Genomic DNA, 18,255 nt, shown 5'->3' with positions numbered 1-18,255 from the left:
GAGTAATGACTTACGACACAGGCATTTTTCGAGCTATTGCATACAGACACATTTTTACATATAAATTTTTTTACAGACATCTCTCCAACATTCTCAATAGGCAAGAGCTGTATTTGTGACATTTATAATAAATGCAACAGCTTTTAAAACATCCAGTTTCTTTCCTAAATCATTTGATTAACATTCACACAAGTGATGATTACCTATTCCATTTTCTGAAAATATGACATACAGTCATGTGCCACATAATGATGTTTCGCTCAACAATGGACCACATATGACAGAGATCCTATAAGATTATAATGGAGCTGAAAAATTCCTATCACCTAGTGATGCCACAGCCATTGTTACATTGTAGCACAATGTATTATCTGTTCTGTGTTTAGATTACACAAATACCATTGTGTTACAATTGCCTAAGGTATTCAATACATGAACATGCTGTACAGGTTTGTAGCCTAGTAGTGACAGGCTTTGCCATATAGCCTAGGTATGTAGTAGGCTCTACCACCTAGGTTTGTGTAGGTACACTTCATGATGTTCACACAATGATGAAATCACCTAACGACAAATTTCTCAGAATATAGCTGTCATTAAGCCACACATTACTGTAGAATTATAATTCTTGTTTGATATATTACAGACAACTTTCACTCAAAATACAGAAAAATTATCAATTCATTTTGCATTCTGTCACATATTTCACCTCCTTTCTAACAAGGAAAAATACACAAACATATATGTATATGCTTTTCAGAAATAAAGTATTCTAAATTTCATTTGTAATTTGTTCAAAACCTCAGGAACTCAAGTACATGATTAGTTTAAACAACACTGATAGTTTAAAAACAAAAACAATTATTTGGGGAGAGACCTTAAAATATATTTTTGGCTGTTTTTACCTGTAACGTAAATGTCAAAAGAAGTAATGATTGGACATACTCTGCTTGAGTTACCCTCAACTGACTGTTGTCCAGGGAATTTTTCTCTGGCTGGATTCAAGTTCCTGTGATATAATAATTTGGTCTATTCCATGATTAACAGCATTTAATATTTTGAAAAGATCTTTGAGATCAAACTGAACACATCCATTTCATGGATGAGGAAAATGCTGCCCAGAGAGGTTTAATGACTTGTCCAGAGTTATAGGAACGTACAAAAACACATTCAGGACATGGACACAGAGTTCCTGATTCTTAGTCAAATTCTTAAGGTAACACATTCCCCAGGGTCAGATTCTACATAATTTACAGTAACTTGATTATAAAGAATGTTATAATTTCAATATATATCAATGCATATATTCTGCCTGATATAGTTGGGATACTTGTCCCTCCAATCTCATGTTGAAATGTAATCCTCAATGTTGCAGGGTGGCCCTAATGGAAGGTGTTTGGGTCCTGGGAGTGAATCCCTCATGGCTTGGTGCTATTCTTGCAGTAGTGAGTGAGTTTTCACAAAATCTGGTTGTTTGAAGGTGTATGGCACCTCCCTGCTCTCTTGCTCCTGCTTCGCCGTGACATCTCTGCTCCCACTTAGCCTTCCACCATGAGTAAATCTCCCTGAGGGCTCCCCAGAAGCCGAGCAGACACTGGTGCCATGCTTACACAGCCTGCAGAACCGTAAGCTACTTAAACCTTTTTTATTTGTAAATTACACAGTCTAAAGTATTTCTGTTCTTTTTTTCCTGAAACAGAGTCTTGCTCTGTCACCCAGGCTGGAATGCAGAAGTGCAATCCCAGCCCACTGTGGCCTCCGCCTTCCAGGTTCAGGCAATTCTCATGCCTCAGCTTCCCAAGGTGGGACTACAGGCGTGTGCCACCATGCCCGGCTAATTTGTGTGTGTGTGTGTATTTTTAGTAGCGATGGGGTTTCACCATGTTGGCCAGACTGGTCTTCAACTCCTGACCTCAAGTAATCCACTCACCTCAGCCTCCCAAAGTGCTGAGATTATAGGTGTAAGCCATCGTGCTCGTGCTCAACCTCAGGTATTATTTATTTATTTGAGACAGTCTCACTTTATCTCCCAGGCTGGAGTGCAGTGGCGTGATTTCAGCTCACTGCAACCTCTGCCACCCGCATTCAAGTGATTCTCCTGCCTCAGCCTCCTGAGCAGCTGGGATTACAGGCGCCTGCCACTGTGCCCGGCTAATTTTTGTATTTTTAGTAGACACAGGGTTTCACCATCTTGGTCAGGCTGGTTTTGAACTCTTGACCTCATGATCCACCTGCCTTGGCTTCCTAAAGTACTGGGATTACGGGCATGAGCCACAGCCACAGCGCCTGGTTTATTTTATTTTATTCATTTTTTTTTTTAGTAGAGATGGGGTTTTACCATGTTGGCCAGGCTGGTCTTGAACTCCTGACCTCAGGTGATCCACCCACTTCGGTCTCCCAAAGTGCTGGGATTATACGCGTGAGCCACCACGCCTGGCCCAAGTATTTCTTTATAGCAATGCAAGGATGGCCTAACACACTGCCTAAATCAAAACTGCTATTCACTTCAAGGGTATTCGTTACCTGACTAGCTTTTTTGGGTGCATATGAACATAATGTAAATTCTATGGCTGATCAAATGTCATTACTATAAAGATACTCCCCATGAGCTCAGAGTCAGGACATCAACAATACTTAATCTCTCACTGTAAACATGACACAGTGGTAGGCACTGTGGAAATATATTTGGTCCTATTTTCCCTACCTGAGCATGTAAAAGAGCAGACAACTCCAACAGTGTGATGACGCTGCAGTGAAGAAAAGAATCCACTCCCTGGCACACTGATGGAGCATGTACCTGGAAATAGTATTCCTCAAAGGAGAATGGTCATAAAAATGATACGGCAGAATTCAAACAGCATTCAAGAGATCTCCACTAAATGGAGACATGTAGGCTATCTGAAGTTATTACAGATTTCCTTATTTCAGGAATCTTCAAAGCAAAATATAGGATGTGATACAAGAAATCATGAAATAGCCAGTAACATATATGATGAAATTGTCTTACTAGAAAGTTACACATCAGGAAAAAAAAAGAAGCAAGTTTAAGATAAAAAGGCAATGGGTACAAAACTATCTCAAGTTGGATGAAAAAAATACAGTGTTAGCATTTATCCATGATAGAAAGGCAGCACAGAAAAGAACTCAAGACAGAACGAGCCTATAATCAGGCTCCTTAATGAGAACATAATTCTAATACCAAAGTCTGGGTAGAATCTGTACACAGAATAGTTTTTGTAGCCATTGACTGCATGTGTTAAGAAGTACTTTGTAACAAGAGTACAATAAATGGGAAAAATCGTAGAGGTCATCTGAAAGCCTGATCCCAATGCTGTCCTTTGTGGGTGAGTAGTGTCATGTTGGTATGTTGTACTCATATGAAGTGGCTTGAACAGTTGGTCAGCACAGTGAAAAGGCAGCCAATTAGGAATATATTGTACATTTAGTTCCACTGGATATTTTAATATATAAACTGCATGAACAATTATATCTTATGGGGACTGAACACCCCATATTATCACTTTAAAAAGTCTTCTAAGCTTCCATTTTCTACAAAAAAGAAAAACATCGACTTTTAAAAAGCAAATGTCAAGAAGCTTACTTTCAGATACAATATAAGACTAAAAACTGGACACTGATTAGATAAACAATAGTGTTAACATGATGTAAACAGAAGAATTTTAAGAAAATTTCCCTTAAATTAACAATTAAGCAAAATAATAATGACGCATTTAGAGTCCATATGGTAATTTTCAAGTAAGTGTGTCTATTCCCCCACCACATACAAACCCAGTCTTGGTGCTCATATATCTCTCCAAGGATGATCACATTGTCCCCAATTACTACAGGATAGTAACTTTTCCTTTCTCTTCAAATTGCTGATTCTGACTGCGTGGACAACATAACCGTTTTTGATTCTTGGTCTGTGGGACTGTCAGCTGGTACCTATAAAAATAATCAGAAGATTAAAAATGTATAGCATCTGGCATATCCTATTATAACAGATCAACAGTTGACTCGGGGGAAAAATAGCTAAATAAAAAAACATGGTTTTACATTTATTCTATACATATTTCTCAACAGTATAATCATAAAAATATTCATTACTTACAGCTTTAACATCAACATTTGTAATTCCTATATTTATGTTGTGTCTTCGCAGATCCGACTTGATTAACGCTGAAACAGAGAGGCATCAATGGAGTTACTATAAACTGTTATGTGAAGATTTTTTCTAAAAGCAGCTCAAAGTCTTTCTTGGTATTGTCAAATTTAAAACACTGTAGTGTCATGATATTTAATAGCATCCCAATAGCCTGAAAAATAATAGTACCTCTCTAAAGTTGTTAACAATTAGTAAGTCATTCATTATTGAACAAACATGGGAATGCTAGCAACCAATGATACAAAAATAAAAAGTAATTCTTTTTTTGAAAGGACTCTCCAATCTAGGGAAACTTTGACATGTAAATAAGTATAACAGTGTATGATAATTGCAAGGTATGGTGGGGAAGTGGGAGCAAAAAAGTCTATGTCAGCCAAAGGAAATTAGAGAAGGTTTTCCAGAGAAGACATATTTGATACTGGAAAAAACTGAGTAATAACTTGTCAAGCAGACAAGAGGAGAGGAAGACATTGTAGGCAGAAGGGAATGCAGGTATATCTCAGAGATATTGTGGGTTCAGCTCCAGATCACCACAAAAGAGTGAATATTGCTGGGCACGGTGGCTCACGCCTGTAATCCCAGCACTGGGAGGCCGAGGTGGGTGGATCACAAGGTCAGGAGAGTGAAACCCCATCTCTACTAAAAACAAAAAGTTAGCTGGACATGGCGGCACGTGCCTGTAGTCCCAGCAACTAGGGAGGCTGAGGCAGGAGAATCGCTTGAACCTGGGAGATGCAGTTTGCAGTGAGCCGAGATCACGAAACTGCACACATTTTTTGGTTTTCCAGTGCATAAAAAGTTATGTTTATACTATACTGTAGTCTATTTAAAGTTTGCAATAGCATTATGTCTTTAAAAAAATCAATCTACATGCCTTAATTTAAAAACACTTCACTGGCCAGGCACGGTGGCTCATGCCTATAATACTAGCACTTTGGGAGGCCAAGGCAGGAGGATCACCTGAGGTCAGGAGTTCGAGACCAGCCTAATCAACATAGTGAAACCCCCATCTCTACTAAAAATACAAAAATTAGCCGGTATGGTGGTGGGCATCTGTAATCCCAGCTATTCAGGAGGCTGAGGCAGGAGAATCACTTGAACCCAGGAGGCAGAGGTTGCAGTGAGCTGGGATGGCACTATTCCACTCCAGCCTGGGCAACAAGAGCGAAACTCCATCTAAAACAAAACAAAACAAAAAACACTTTACTGCTAAAAAATGCTAATTATTATCCAAGCCTTCTGCAAGTTCTCTTTTTGCTGGTGGAGGGTCTTGCCTTGATGGTGATGGCTGCTGACAGATCAGGGTGGTGGTTGCTAAAAGGTGGGAGTGGCTGTGACAATTTCTCAAAGTAAGACAGTGACGAAGTTTGCCATATTAATCAACTCTTCCTTTCACGAAAGATCTCTCTGTGTGCAATACTTTTTTGATAACATTTTACCCACAAAACTTCCTCAAAATAGGAGTCAATTTTCTCAAACCCTGCCACTGCTTCATCAACTAAGTTTATATAATATTCTAAATCCTTTGTTGTCGTTTCAACATTTACAGCATCTTTACTAGTAGATTCCAACTCAAGAAAACACTTTCTTTGCTTATCCATAAGAAGCAACCCTTCATTTGTTCAAGTTTTACTATGAGATGCAGCAATTCAGTTACCTCTTCATATTCCACTTCTAATTCCAGTTCTCGTTATTCCCACCACATCTGCAGCTATTTCCTCCACTGAAGTCTTGAACCCCTCAAAATCATCCATGAGAATGGAATTAACTTCCTCCAAACTCCTGTTAATGTTTAGTTTGACCTCCTCCCATGAATCAAGAATGTTCTTAATGGCATCTAGGATGGTGCATCCTTTCCAGAAAGTTCTCAATTTACTTTGCCCAGATCCAAGAGAGGAATAATTATTTCTGGCAGCTACAGCCTTTTGAAATGTATTTCTTAAAGAACAAGACTTGAAAGTTGAAACTACTCCTTGATCCATGGGCTGCAGAAGGGATGCTGTATTTCCAGGCATGAAAACAACATTGATTTCCTTGTACATCTTCATCAGAGCTCTTGGGTAAACAGGTGAATTCGTCAAAGAGCAGTACTATTTTGAAAGGAATGTTTTTCTGAGTAGCAGGCTTCAACAATGGGTTTAAAATATTCAGCAAACCATGCTATTAACAGATGTACTATCAACTACAGGTTTCAGGTTCATTGTTCCATTGATAGAGCTTAGGCAGAGCAAATTTAGCCTAATTCTTAAGGGCCCTAGGATTTTCAGAATGGTCAACAAGCATTAGTTTCAATTTAAAGTCACCAGCTGCATCAACCCCTCACAGGAGAGTCAGCTTGTCCTTTGAAGCCAGACATTGATTCCTCCTCTATAGCTATGGTAGTCCTAGAAGGCATCTTCTTCCAATATAAGCCTGTTTCATCTACATGGAAAATTTGTTGTTTATTGTAGCCACCTTCATCAACAATCTTAGCTAGATCTTCTGGATAATTTATTTCAGTATCTACATCAGCACTTGCTGCTTCGCCTTGCACTTTTATGTTATAAAGACAACTTCTTTCCTTACCTCATGAACTGACCTCTGCTAGCTTCCAGCTTTTCTTCTGCAACTTTCTCACCTCTTTCAGCTTTCACAGAATTGGACAGTTAGGGCCTTGCTCTAGATTAGGCTTTGGTTTCCGGGGATGTTGTGGCTGGTATGATCTTCTAACAAGACCACTCAAACTTTCTCCGTATCAATAGGATGTTGTGCTTTATCATTTGTGTGTTCAATGGAGTAGCATTCTTAATTTCCCTTAAGAATTTTTCCTTTGCATTAGCAACTTGGCTAATTGTTTGGTGCAAAAGGCCTAGCTTTTGGGCTCTCTGGGCTTTTGACATGACTTCCTCACTAAGCTTAATCATTTTTAGCTTCTGATTTAAGATGAGAGATTTACTATTCTTCCTTTCGCTTAAACATTTAGAAGCCATTGTAGGGGTATTAATTCAGGGGTATTAATCAGGACCCTGATGTCAATATTGTTGTGCTTCAGAGAATAGGGAAGCCCAACAAGGGGAAAAGAGATACGGGAATGGCTGGTCAGTGGAGCAGTCAGAACACACAAAACCTTTATTAAGTTCACCATCTTTTATGGGTGTAGTTCATGATGTCCCCAAACAATTACAATAGTAACACCAAAGATCACTATCACAGACGACCATAACAGATACAATAATAACAAAGCTCTGTAGTAAAATACTCAACATATGAGAGAAATTAATTAGCATTTGAGATGGTAAAAGCATCAATGTAAAACTAATTTTAAAGACTTATTCTCACTTCTTAATTTTCAAGACTTGATTTGTTTGAATTAGAATTCATGAATCTCTTGTAAAAGTAATTTGAAAGGGGATTACAAAACTGCTCCCTTCTTTGGTATAACAATAATACTTTTTTTTGAGACAGAGTCTCGCCTTTGTTGCGCAGGCTGGAGTGCAGTGGTGTGATCTTCACTCATTGCAACCTCCGCCTCCCAGGTTCAAGCAATTCTTCTGCCTCAGCCTCCCAGGTAGCTGAGATTACAGGTGTGTGCCCCCACACCTGGCTGAATTTTTTTGTATTTTTAGTAGACACGAGGTTTCACTATGTTGGTCAGGCTGGTCTCGAACTCCTGACCTCAAATGATCCGCCTGTCTCAGCCTCCCAAAGTGCTGGGAATATAAGCGTGAGCTACCACGTCCAGCCAATAGTAATAGTCTTAGATAAGATATAGTACTTGCCTGGAAATTAAGAACCAACATGGAATTACTTATGAAAGAACAATAGTTAAATATTACATATTTATTTAATATATTGTTAATATATTACATATTTCACAGTTTTGTATGTTTTATTGTACTAATTGGATGGGGGAAAAACTCCCTTGTGATAAGATGCTTTTCTTTGAGGAAACAGACTGCACTCACTTTCTTTTAGCTTAATGAATGAATGCTCAGGTTCCTATCATTCATACAATAATGAGTGAGCAACCTTAGGTAGTTGTGTATATCCAAAATCTTTATCACTGGTGAGATTTCATATTGAAGGTTTCACAAAGAATGATCAGGTATTCAACAAACAGTAAAAGAAATTCTGATTCACATCTTTCTGATAGATTCTGTCCTCCAACTAAGTTATAACCAGATCAAAGAAGCACAATCTTTCTTGGTATCTGCAAGGGACTGATTCCAAGACCCCGCCTCAGATACCAAAATCCATGAATGCTCAATTCCTTTATATGAAATGGTGTAGTATAAGCTTGTTCAGTCTGTGGTCTGCAGGCCATATGTGGCCCAGGACAGTTTTAAATGTGGCCCAACACAAACTCATAAATTTTTTTAAAAACATTATGAGATATTTTGCAATTTTTTTTTTTAGTTCATTAGCTATCATTAGTATTAGAGTAGTTCATGTGTGACCCAAGATAATTCTTGTTCCAATGTGGTCCAGAGAAGGCAAAAGATTGGACACCCCCGGGTAGTATTTATATATAACGTACACACATCGTCCTACATACTTAAACCATCTCTAGATTACTAATATCAAATACAATGTAAATAGTTGTTATACTATAATGTTTAGGGAATGATGACATTTTAAATGTCTGTACATGTTCAGTGCAGATGCAACCATTCATTTTTTTTCCAATTAATTTCAACCCACAGTTGAATCCACAGATGAAGAACCCACGGGATACACAAAGGGCTGACTATAATCTCTCCTGAATATCCAAAGCTTCTGTCCCTCACGATGGTAAAGGGATACAGAAGGAAATTCACAAAGTAAAATAATACTACAAGCCAACATGCACCTGGAAATACTTCTGAACATAAGTCTTGCTTCCAAATCTATTGTATACCCATGTGCATGGGCAAACTATGGATAAAAATTCTTTGACATTCTCTTTCTCTGGAGATTGAGCACTATTTTCTTTCCTGCCCATGTCTATGATGACTATACCTAAGAAGTATAAGCACTAGCTAAGGATTCCACATACTATTTCCACCACTACCACTTGACTGCTTACCACCTCTACCACATTGTAACAGTAGAAACACGTGTTAGGCACCTCCCAGGTGCCAGACACTAGGAACTTTTCATGAACCATTTCAATTAATCCTCACGGTAACCCTATAAAGGAGGCTTTAACGCTCTATTATATAAATGAGGAAAGGAGGATGTGAGAGGTTAAGCAACCTGCTAAAGTCACACTCCTAGTGTGCAGCAGAATCGCAATTTGAGGCCAGGTCTTCCCAACTCCGCGTCTTTACTACTCTTTTTCTTGAGACAGAGTCTTGCTGTTGCCCAGGCTAGAGTGCACTGGTGTGATCTTGACTCACTGCAACCTCTGTCTCCTGGGTTCAAGCGATTTTCCTGCCTCAGCCTCCCAAGTAGCTGGGACTACAGGTGCGCGCTACCACACCTGGCAAATTTTAGTAGAGATGGGGTTTTGCCATGTTGGCCAGGTTGGTCTCAAACACCTCACCTCAAGTAATCTGCCCGCCTCTGTCTCCCAAAGTGCTGGGATTATAGGCGTGAGCCAACGCACCCGGCCTTTACTCCTCTTTTTACAACAGTTTTGCTTGCTATGCAGAGTAACTGTATTGAATTTGAAATCTGCAAAATGAATAGATTCATGTCCTTAGAAGAAAACAAATAATGTCCTGCTTTTTACCTCATTTTTTCCCCTTGAGTTCTGCCAAGCTATTGAGAAGCAATATACATGAAAATTAACACATGACACAAATCCTTTTGCCAGGCAAACGCCCTAATTTACCTGTTAAAATGATGCCTATAAACATCCAGACACAGAGAAAAATGTTTCCTGCCTTAGGACCATAGTCTGATGTGAGCTTTCCTTGAGCCAATGTGAACAAAATTCCAAATATCTAAAATACAATAAGAAAAATAATTTATTATTAAGTTTACTTATTTAAAACAAGTATAAAGTTTTCACCAGAACTTTTCTTAACTTATTGTTTATATGATTTGTTTTCTAGAAACATTCATTGAAAAGTTGAATTATTAAACAAAAACCATGGTCAGGCTGGGCACAGTGGCTCACACCTGTAATCCTAGCACTTTGGGAGGTTGAGGTAGGCGAATTGCTTGAGCCCAGGAGTCCAAGACCAGGCTGGACAACAAGGCGAAACCCCCTCTCTACAAAAAATAACAAAAAACATTTAGCTGGGCATGCTGGTGTGCACCTGTCATCCCAAATACTCTGGAGGCAGAGGGGGGAGGATTGCTTGAGCCTAGGAGTTTGAAGCTGCAGTGAGCCATGACTGCACTACTGCACTCCAGCTTGGGTAGCAAAGCAAGACCCTGTTTCCAAAAAACAAAATAACAACAACAACAACAAATAAAACCATAGTCAAACTCATTACTCACTAGAATATCTGGTATAATAATCATCTCAGGTTTAGAGAAATCAGAGGTTTACCTGTGCAGAAGCATTAAGAAGACCAGATGAAGTACCTTCAGATTCAGGGTAAGTGATTTCAACAGCAAATTCAAAACCCAAAGGGAGGTAACCAGTCATGAAGAAGCTAGGAAAATAAATCCAGAATTACAGAAAGAATTATCAGAAGGTCACAATCACATACTGATGCAATCATTTTGCATCTTAGGCTTATTCTAATGACCAAATAAGTGAATATTTTGAAGTTGTTACGTCAAAGTAAGGAACTATTATTATTGACCAATCAGCTCAAGATTACAGAACTGGAAGCAACTAATACCAAATTTTTTTCTGAGAAAAATTTACTTCCAGTTTTATAAGTCAACTGTCTTTGTAACCAAATAAAGTTACACAGATTAAGTAAGGCTTATCCATTTTTTTAACCTATGGTATACCAAAAACCAATTTAAAGAATTTTAATAGTTCTTAAGAATTACACGTTTATATGCACAGAATGAATCCTTAAAGTTTAAAATATTGAAGAACCTTTGGATGAACTTAAAAAATTAGAGACCAGAGTAATAATACTTCAGAATTATAACAGCATGCTATCACTCCTCCTAAACACATCTGATACTTACCCAAGCACCCCTCCAGTAACAAACACGATGATAATGTATCCAAGGTCCAATGTGAAAGTAAAGATAACCATTCCAATAAAAGACAAAATATAAACTATCAGAGTAGTCTGTCTAAAACAAAAACAACAAAGCTGTTAGTATTTTGTCTAATTCTCCTAGACATAAAAATCATCACTCTTATCTGTTCAGTAATGAATCTTTGTTTTTCAAATTTCACCCCTTCTTGTCTATGGAAAATGTATCCACCAAAGCATAAATTTTAAAGCATTTTTAATTTAAGATTCAGCAGCATCAGGAAACAAAACCACACCATATCGAATGCTCAGATGGGGATACTTTTTTATGAATAAAATCATTTTTATGCCACCAAATGGGATAGTTCCCTATTCACATTTCAAGATTCAGATCAAATTCTACCTCTTCCAAATGCCTTCTGTAACCACACCAGCTTATTAGGGTCTCTCTTTCTTCCAAATTCCTTTGTCATTTTGGTACTATAAAACTGATGACATCTATTTTAGTTTGTTCTGTTATTTAACTTTTCACATGTGAATGCCTTATTTGCTCCATTTAGACTACAAACATGTTAACAACAGGGATCATATACTGCTTGCCATAATTGTCATCTAAGAGAGATGCACACAACAGGAGTTTGGCAAATGAATGGCAGTTACCCTGAGAAGAAAGACACAGTGGCAAAGAACACACGTCTATGCCTATCAAGTTTTCTAAATGTAAAATGGATGAAAAACTTAAGGAATTTAATCCTTTACATATGCTTCCTTCATCTATAAATCAAGTAGGTTTCACTCTAAGCTATCAGTTTACAATAATGCTAACTAAAGCTAAGGTAAGTGTTATCTTAATTTATGGAAAAATTATCTTGGAGAATTTCAAGATTAGGGAGAATTTCAAGATTAGAGATATTTTTGGTAGGGTTTAGACTAATAATATCAAATATATCTTGAGCCTTGAAAGGTGCATGGGACACAGTTCCATATTTCATTCATTTATTCATTAATAGTTTCATTCATTCATTTCCAAGTACAGTGGGAAGTTTTGGCCTGTTAAAAAATGTGGTGATTCTTTTAACTCCCAGAGCAAAATATGCTGCCTCTGAAACCCTTTCTTAGTCTCCCAGTTGGTATCATTTATTTTCTTTGGTATTAGCATTTTGGTGGCTCCATATAATGTACAATTAACAGAATATATTCTTGCTTTCTTTTCTTTTTTTTTTTTTTTAGACAGTGTCCATGCTATCTCAGCTCACTGCAACCTCTGCCTCCTGGGTTCAAGCAATTCTCCTTCCTTAGCCTCCTGAGTAGCTGTTATTACAGATGCTCACCACCACACTCAGCTATTTTTTGTATTTTCAGTAGAGATGGAGTTTCGCCATGTTGCCCAAGCTGGTCTCCAACTCCTGGCCTTAAGCAATCGACCCACCTTGGCCTCCCAAAGTGCTGGGATTACAGGGGTAAGACATTTTATCAAGCCAGCACTTTCACATTATGCATTATATTACAGTTAACTGGTACTATAGTCTGGGGGTACTTTAGCCAAAAAGTTCTTAGCAAAATAAAGCCTTATGCTCAACGATAATTTTTTATCGGAAAGAATTACTTTTTTGTTTTTGTATTTAAGCCCACAACATAAGAAAAGAACAAGATAGGCCAGGCATGGTAGCTCCTGCCTGTAATCGCAGCACTTTGGGAGGCTGAGGTGGGTGGACTGCCTGACCTCAGGAGCTCAAAACCAACCTGGGCAACATGGTGAAACCCTGTCTCCAAAAAGTTAAAAAATTAGCTGAGTGTGGTGCTGCACACCTGTGGTCACAGCTACTGAGGAGGCTGAGGCGGGAGAATCACTTGAGCCTGGAAAGCAGAAGCTGCAGTGAGCCAAGATGGTACCACTGCACTCTAGCCCGGGTGACAGAGTGAGACCCCACCTCAAAAAAAAAAAAAAAGACAAAGTCTATCAAAAGTCAAATATTTCTCAGAAATGGCTCTTTTTAGAATAGAAATAATTCCTTCTGAAGTGGTAGGTATAAGTATTGTTAGAAAGAAGGGGTTCATAAGGTATCCAAGTTCTCAAAACTGAAATAAATGTGACCAATAAAATAATATAATACACAGAGTATTGAAACACTTAAGTGAAGAGAACCTACTAGTGTTTAGAATCCATATCTAAGTGATAATATGTTTTAAATTTCTTAAAATAAAAAGCAAATTGTCTTTTAAAATCAAAATACCTTTGGTTACACACCATACATGTATTTACTTTCACTTACTTGTATGTTTTGGTATAATCCAGCCATAAGCCACAAAGAATAGAGCCCACCATTCCAGCTACTACTAGTGTTAGCCCAGTCCTTCCAGCATTGACTTCTTCTCCCTGAAAACAATTTGCATCAGAAGTTGATCAAATAAATGGATTAACTGATTCAGACTCTTCACATTCCCACACCTTTTCACAGTTAATGAAAATAATTAGATAAAACTAAGCACACAGTAGGAAGATTTAGTACACGTGTTAGGGTGGGAGGGGAGAGCAGGTAAAGAATATACATAAGCATTACATTTTAAAACCAGAAAAGAAGCCTAAAATAATAGAAGAAATAAAAAAGGAAAATTTTCCTTAATCCTCTGTGGTTAGAAGTACAATGATTTTTGTGAGGATTCTTAAGTATAGATAGTCATGTGTTCCATAATGACATCTAGGTCAACACTGACTCATATATACAGTAGTGATCCCGTAAGATTATAATACCATATTTTTATTCTACCTTCTCTGTTTAGATATATTTAGATACACAATACTTACCATTGTATTACAACTGCCTACAATATTCAGTAAAGTAACATGCTATACAGGTTTGTAACCTAGGAGCAACAAGCTATACTACACAGCCTAGGTATGTAGTAGGCTACACCATCAGGTTTGCCTACTACACTGTATTATACTCACACAACAATGAAGTACACTGTATTATATTCACAACAATGAAACTGCCTAGTGAATTTCTCAGAAGGTATCCCTGTCACTAAGCAAGGTATAACACTGTATATATGTCTCAAAAGGAGGTTAATCGATAGCTTTTACATAGTACAACTGCTTTACCCTTTCAAAAGCAAAGACACGTCAATCGGAACTTGATATTTATTTATCTATATTTATGCTGAGTTCCCTTAAAATGTTTTGTCTTTTTCCATATAACCAAACATATTATTTCCTAAAAATAAACTTAGGTATCGTCACAGGGATAGTAACTTCTGCTTTCCACATTGTGTGGGTTTTTTTGTTTGTTTTTTTGAGATGGAGTCTCACTCTGTCGCTAGGCTGGAGTGCAGTGGTGCTATCTTGGCTGAGATTACAGGTGTGGGCCACAGTGTCTGGCGTGTTTTTTGTTTTTTTTTTTGAGACAGGGATTCGCTCTTATTGCCCAGGCTGGAATGCAATGGCACGATCTCGGCTCACCGCCACCTCCACCTCCCAGACTCAAGCGTTTCTCCTGACTCAGCCTCCCGAATAGCTGGGATTACAGGCATGCGCCACCATGCCCAGCTAATTTTGTATTTTTAGTAGAGACGGGGTTTCTCCATGTTGGTCATGCTGGTCTCAAACTTCCGACCTCAGGTGCTCCTCCTCGGCCTCCCAAAGTGCTGGGTTTACAGGCGTGAGCCACCGCGCCTGGCCATACTGTGTGTTTTATAAACTGGATTAAATATGTTAAATTAAAATGATAGGAGGCCATTGTTTTGGAGTGAGCTCCCACACTAGACCCAACAGACCAGACCACACAGAACAGTGTCACTAGTGCTAGGTGCCACATAATCAAACTGAACTTTAAAATGGGCCACTTTTCCAAACAAAAAGAGATACATAAGCAACCTGTCAGATGGGGCCTAGTCCCCTTTGTTTTAATCCTATAAGGAAAGTAACTTTGTAACAACGAATCTGCTCTTTGCTCCTTGTTTCTGCTTTCTTCAGTCTTTTTCTGTCTATAAAGCCCATCTCCTCCACTCAGCTCATCAGTACCTTTCCAAATTTAGATGGGATGCTGTCCAATAAAGGAATTGATAATAAAAGCCAATCAGATCTCTAAAGTTGTGGAAATTTCATTTTTTAACAAATATATTCTCAATTAAAACAAACGTAAATATTTGATAGCAACAATGTCATAATCCTTAATCTCATGACCCTGCTAACGACAGTTATATTGCTAAAGAAAAATTCTTGGCCAGGCATGCAATCTGACACAAGCAGAAGCTTACCTCATAATATGTCAATATCATTTGATTTAATAATGTTGAGACTGAATAAAAGGCACCAGTCATGATACCTACAATAATAAAGATGATGTTAAATCATGATATCTACAATAATAAAGAGAATACTAAAAGTGTGTCATTTACCAGTTCATGAAGTGACATGGAATATTATATGACAATTGTGGAAATATATTTCTTTTCTTTTTTTTTTGAGATGGAGTCTCACTCTGTCGCCCAGGCTGGAGTGCAGCAGCACAAACACAGCCCACTGCATCCTTGATCTCCTGGGCTCAAACGATTCTCCTACCTCAGCCCCACAAGTAGCTGGGACTAGAGGCACAGGCCACCCTGCCTGGATAATTTTTGTATTTTTTGTAGAGATGAGGTTTTGCCACATTGTCTAGGATGTGGGTCTCCTTTTATACCTTTCAATGTTTTATAATTTTCTCTATGAAGTTCTTTTGGTATATTTATTCTAAGATATCTTTATAGTTTTAGTTGCTATTATAAAAGATATCTTTCATAGGAATACAATACTTATAAATACATAGGAATGCAATTGATATTTTCACATTGTCAGCTATTTAGTAACTTTGCTAACTCATTCTTACTAGTTTTAATAGCTGTCTCTAGGTTCTTTCGTATTATTTTAATAGATGGATGATCACCAAACATTTTCTGTAAAGGACCAGGTAGCAAACCTTTGTTAGCTTTGTAGGACATATAGGTCTCTAATGTAACTAATGTAACTACTCAACTCTGCCCTAGTAGTTCAAAAGCAGCTATAGACAATATGTAGACAAACAAAACTTTAATATAAAAACAGGCAATGGCCAGATTTGGCTCATGGGTCACGGTTTGCTGACCTCTGATATGCATAATTATAGTATGAGCAGTAACATCTGTTTTCTGTTTCATATGCCTTTTATTTCTTTTTTCTTGTGTTATTGAGCCAGCCAGGACCTCCAGTTAGATGTTGAATGGAAGTGATGAGAGTAAATATCCTTAAGGATACTTCTTATTGATTCTTAGGGAGAATGGCTCTAACGTTTGCCTTTAGTATAATACTTGCTATAGGGTCTTTGTAGATAAGCTTTATCAGGTTCAGAAAGTTCATTTGTTGGCACCTAATTAAACTGAAGAGCCTCTGCACAGCAAAAAACAAAACAAAACAAAACAAAAACTATCATCAGAGTGAATAGACGACTTACAGAATGGGAGAAAAGTTTTGCAATTTATCCATCTGACAAAGATCTAATATCCAGAGTCTACAGGAATTTAAATTTACAAGAAAAAGACAACCTCACTAAAAAGTGGGCAAAGGACATGAACAAACACTTGTCAAAAGACATTCATGTGGCCAAACATGAAAAAAAGCTCAACGTCACTGGTAATTACAGAAATGCAAATCAAAACCACAATGAGATAGCATTTCATGCCAGTCAGAATGGCGATTATTAAAATGTCAAGAAACAACAGATGCTGGCGAGGCTGTGGAGAAAAAAGAACACTTTTACACTGCTGGAAGGAGTATAAATTAATTCAACCACTGTAGAAGACAGTGTGACAATTCTCAAGATATAGAAGCAGAAATATCATTTGACCCATCAATCCCATTACTGGGTATATACCCAAAGGAACATAAAGCATTCTGTTATAAAGATATATGCACATGTATGTTTACTGCAGCACTATTCACAATAGCAAAGACATGGAATCAACCCAAATGCCCATCAATAATAGACTGGATAAAGAAAACGCAGTATGTTTACACCATGGAATACTATACAGCCAAAAAGAAATGAGATCAGGCTGGGTGTGGTGGCTCATGCCTGTAATCCTGACACTTTGGGAGGCTGAGGTAGGTGGATCACCTGAGATCAGGAGTTCGAGACCAGCCTGACCACCATGGTGAAACCCTGTCTCTACTAAAAATACAAAAATTAGCTGGACATGTTGGCACATGCCTGAGGCAGGAGAATCACCCGAACCTGGGGGGCGGAGGTTGCAGTGAGCCGTGATTGTGTGCACTCCAGCCTGGGCAATAAGAGTGAAACTCTGTCTCAAAAAAAAAAAAAAGAAATGAGATCATGTCCTTTGCAGGGACATGGATGGAGCTGGAAGCAGTTATTCTCAGCAAACTAAGGCAATAACAGAAAACTAAATACAACACGTTCTCACTTATAAGTGGGAGCGGAATGATGGACTCATGGTGCACGAGGGTGGAAACAACAAACACTGGGGCATTTTGGGTTTGCGGGAGGAAGAGCATCAGGAACAATAGCTAATGGATGCTAGGTTTAATACCTAGATGATGCCTGAGGTCAGGAATTCGAGACCAACCTGGCTAACATGGCAAAACCCCATCTCTACTAAAAACACAAAAATTAGCCAAGTGTGGTGGCACTTGCCTGTAGTCCCAGCTACTCGGGAAGCTGAGGCAAAATAACCGCTTGAACCTGGGAAGTGGAAGTTGCAGTGAGCCAAGATCACACCACTGCACTCCAGCCTGGGTGACAGAGTGAGAAACCAACAAGACCAAGATTGCAATTAACTTAATCATTTATGTATAGTCAAGGTTTTTGTTTTTTTGTTTTTTTCTCAGATAGAGTCTCGATCCATCACCCAGGCTGGAGTGCAGTGGCACGATCTCAGCATACTGCAACCTCTGCCTGTCGGGTTCAAGTGATTCTCCTGCCTCAGTCTCCCGAGTAGCTGGAATTACAGATGCACACCACCATGCCCAGCTAATTTTTGTATTTTCAG

The 18,255-nt window shown here is 38.3% G+C and overlaps 1 protein-coding gene across 2 annotated transcripts in view; it reads right to left on the bottom strand.

The window, feature by feature from the left end:
- Positions 1 to 2,302: 2,302 nt before the first annotated feature.
- FLVCR1 (FLVCR heme transporter 1) overlaps positions 2,303 to 18,255 on the bottom strand; it is a 33,291-nt gene continuing 17,338 nt past the window's right edge. Inside the window, exons 4-11 of one of the 2 annotated variants that reach the window (XR_004433733.1) lie at positions 15,493 to 15,560; positions 13,509 to 13,612; positions 11,222 to 11,332; positions 10,623 to 10,728; positions 9,957 to 10,068; positions 4,109 to 4,176; positions 3,787 to 3,942; positions 2,303 to 3,546 (exon numbers count right to left, since the gene is read on the bottom strand). Coding sequence is in view for 1 of the 2 variants with exons in the window: in XM_033196732.1 (XP_033052623.1) it covers positions 3,868 to 3,942; positions 4,109 to 4,176; positions 9,957 to 10,068; positions 10,623 to 10,728; positions 11,222 to 11,332; positions 13,509 to 13,612; positions 15,493 to 15,560 (644 nt within the window). In the remaining variant the exon portion in view is untranslated. Of the gene's footprint in view, positions 3,547 to 3,742; positions 3,943 to 4,108; positions 4,177 to 9,956; positions 10,069 to 10,622; positions 10,729 to 11,221; positions 11,333 to 13,508; positions 13,613 to 15,492; positions 15,561 to 18,255 lie in introns of those variants that run through there. The other variant, XM_033196732.1, reaches the window with a different exon arrangement.

Source organism: Trachypithecus francoisi, unplaced genomic scaffold, assembly GCF_009764315.1.
Source record: "Trachypithecus francoisi isolate TF-2019V2 unplaced genomic scaffold, Tfra_2.0 Lachesis_group5, whole genome shotgun sequence".
Taxonomy (NCBI): domain Eukaryota; kingdom Metazoa; phylum Chordata; class Mammalia; order Primates; family Cercopithecidae; genus Trachypithecus; species Trachypithecus francoisi.
This window is presented reverse-complemented; position numbering and strand designations above follow the sequence as displayed.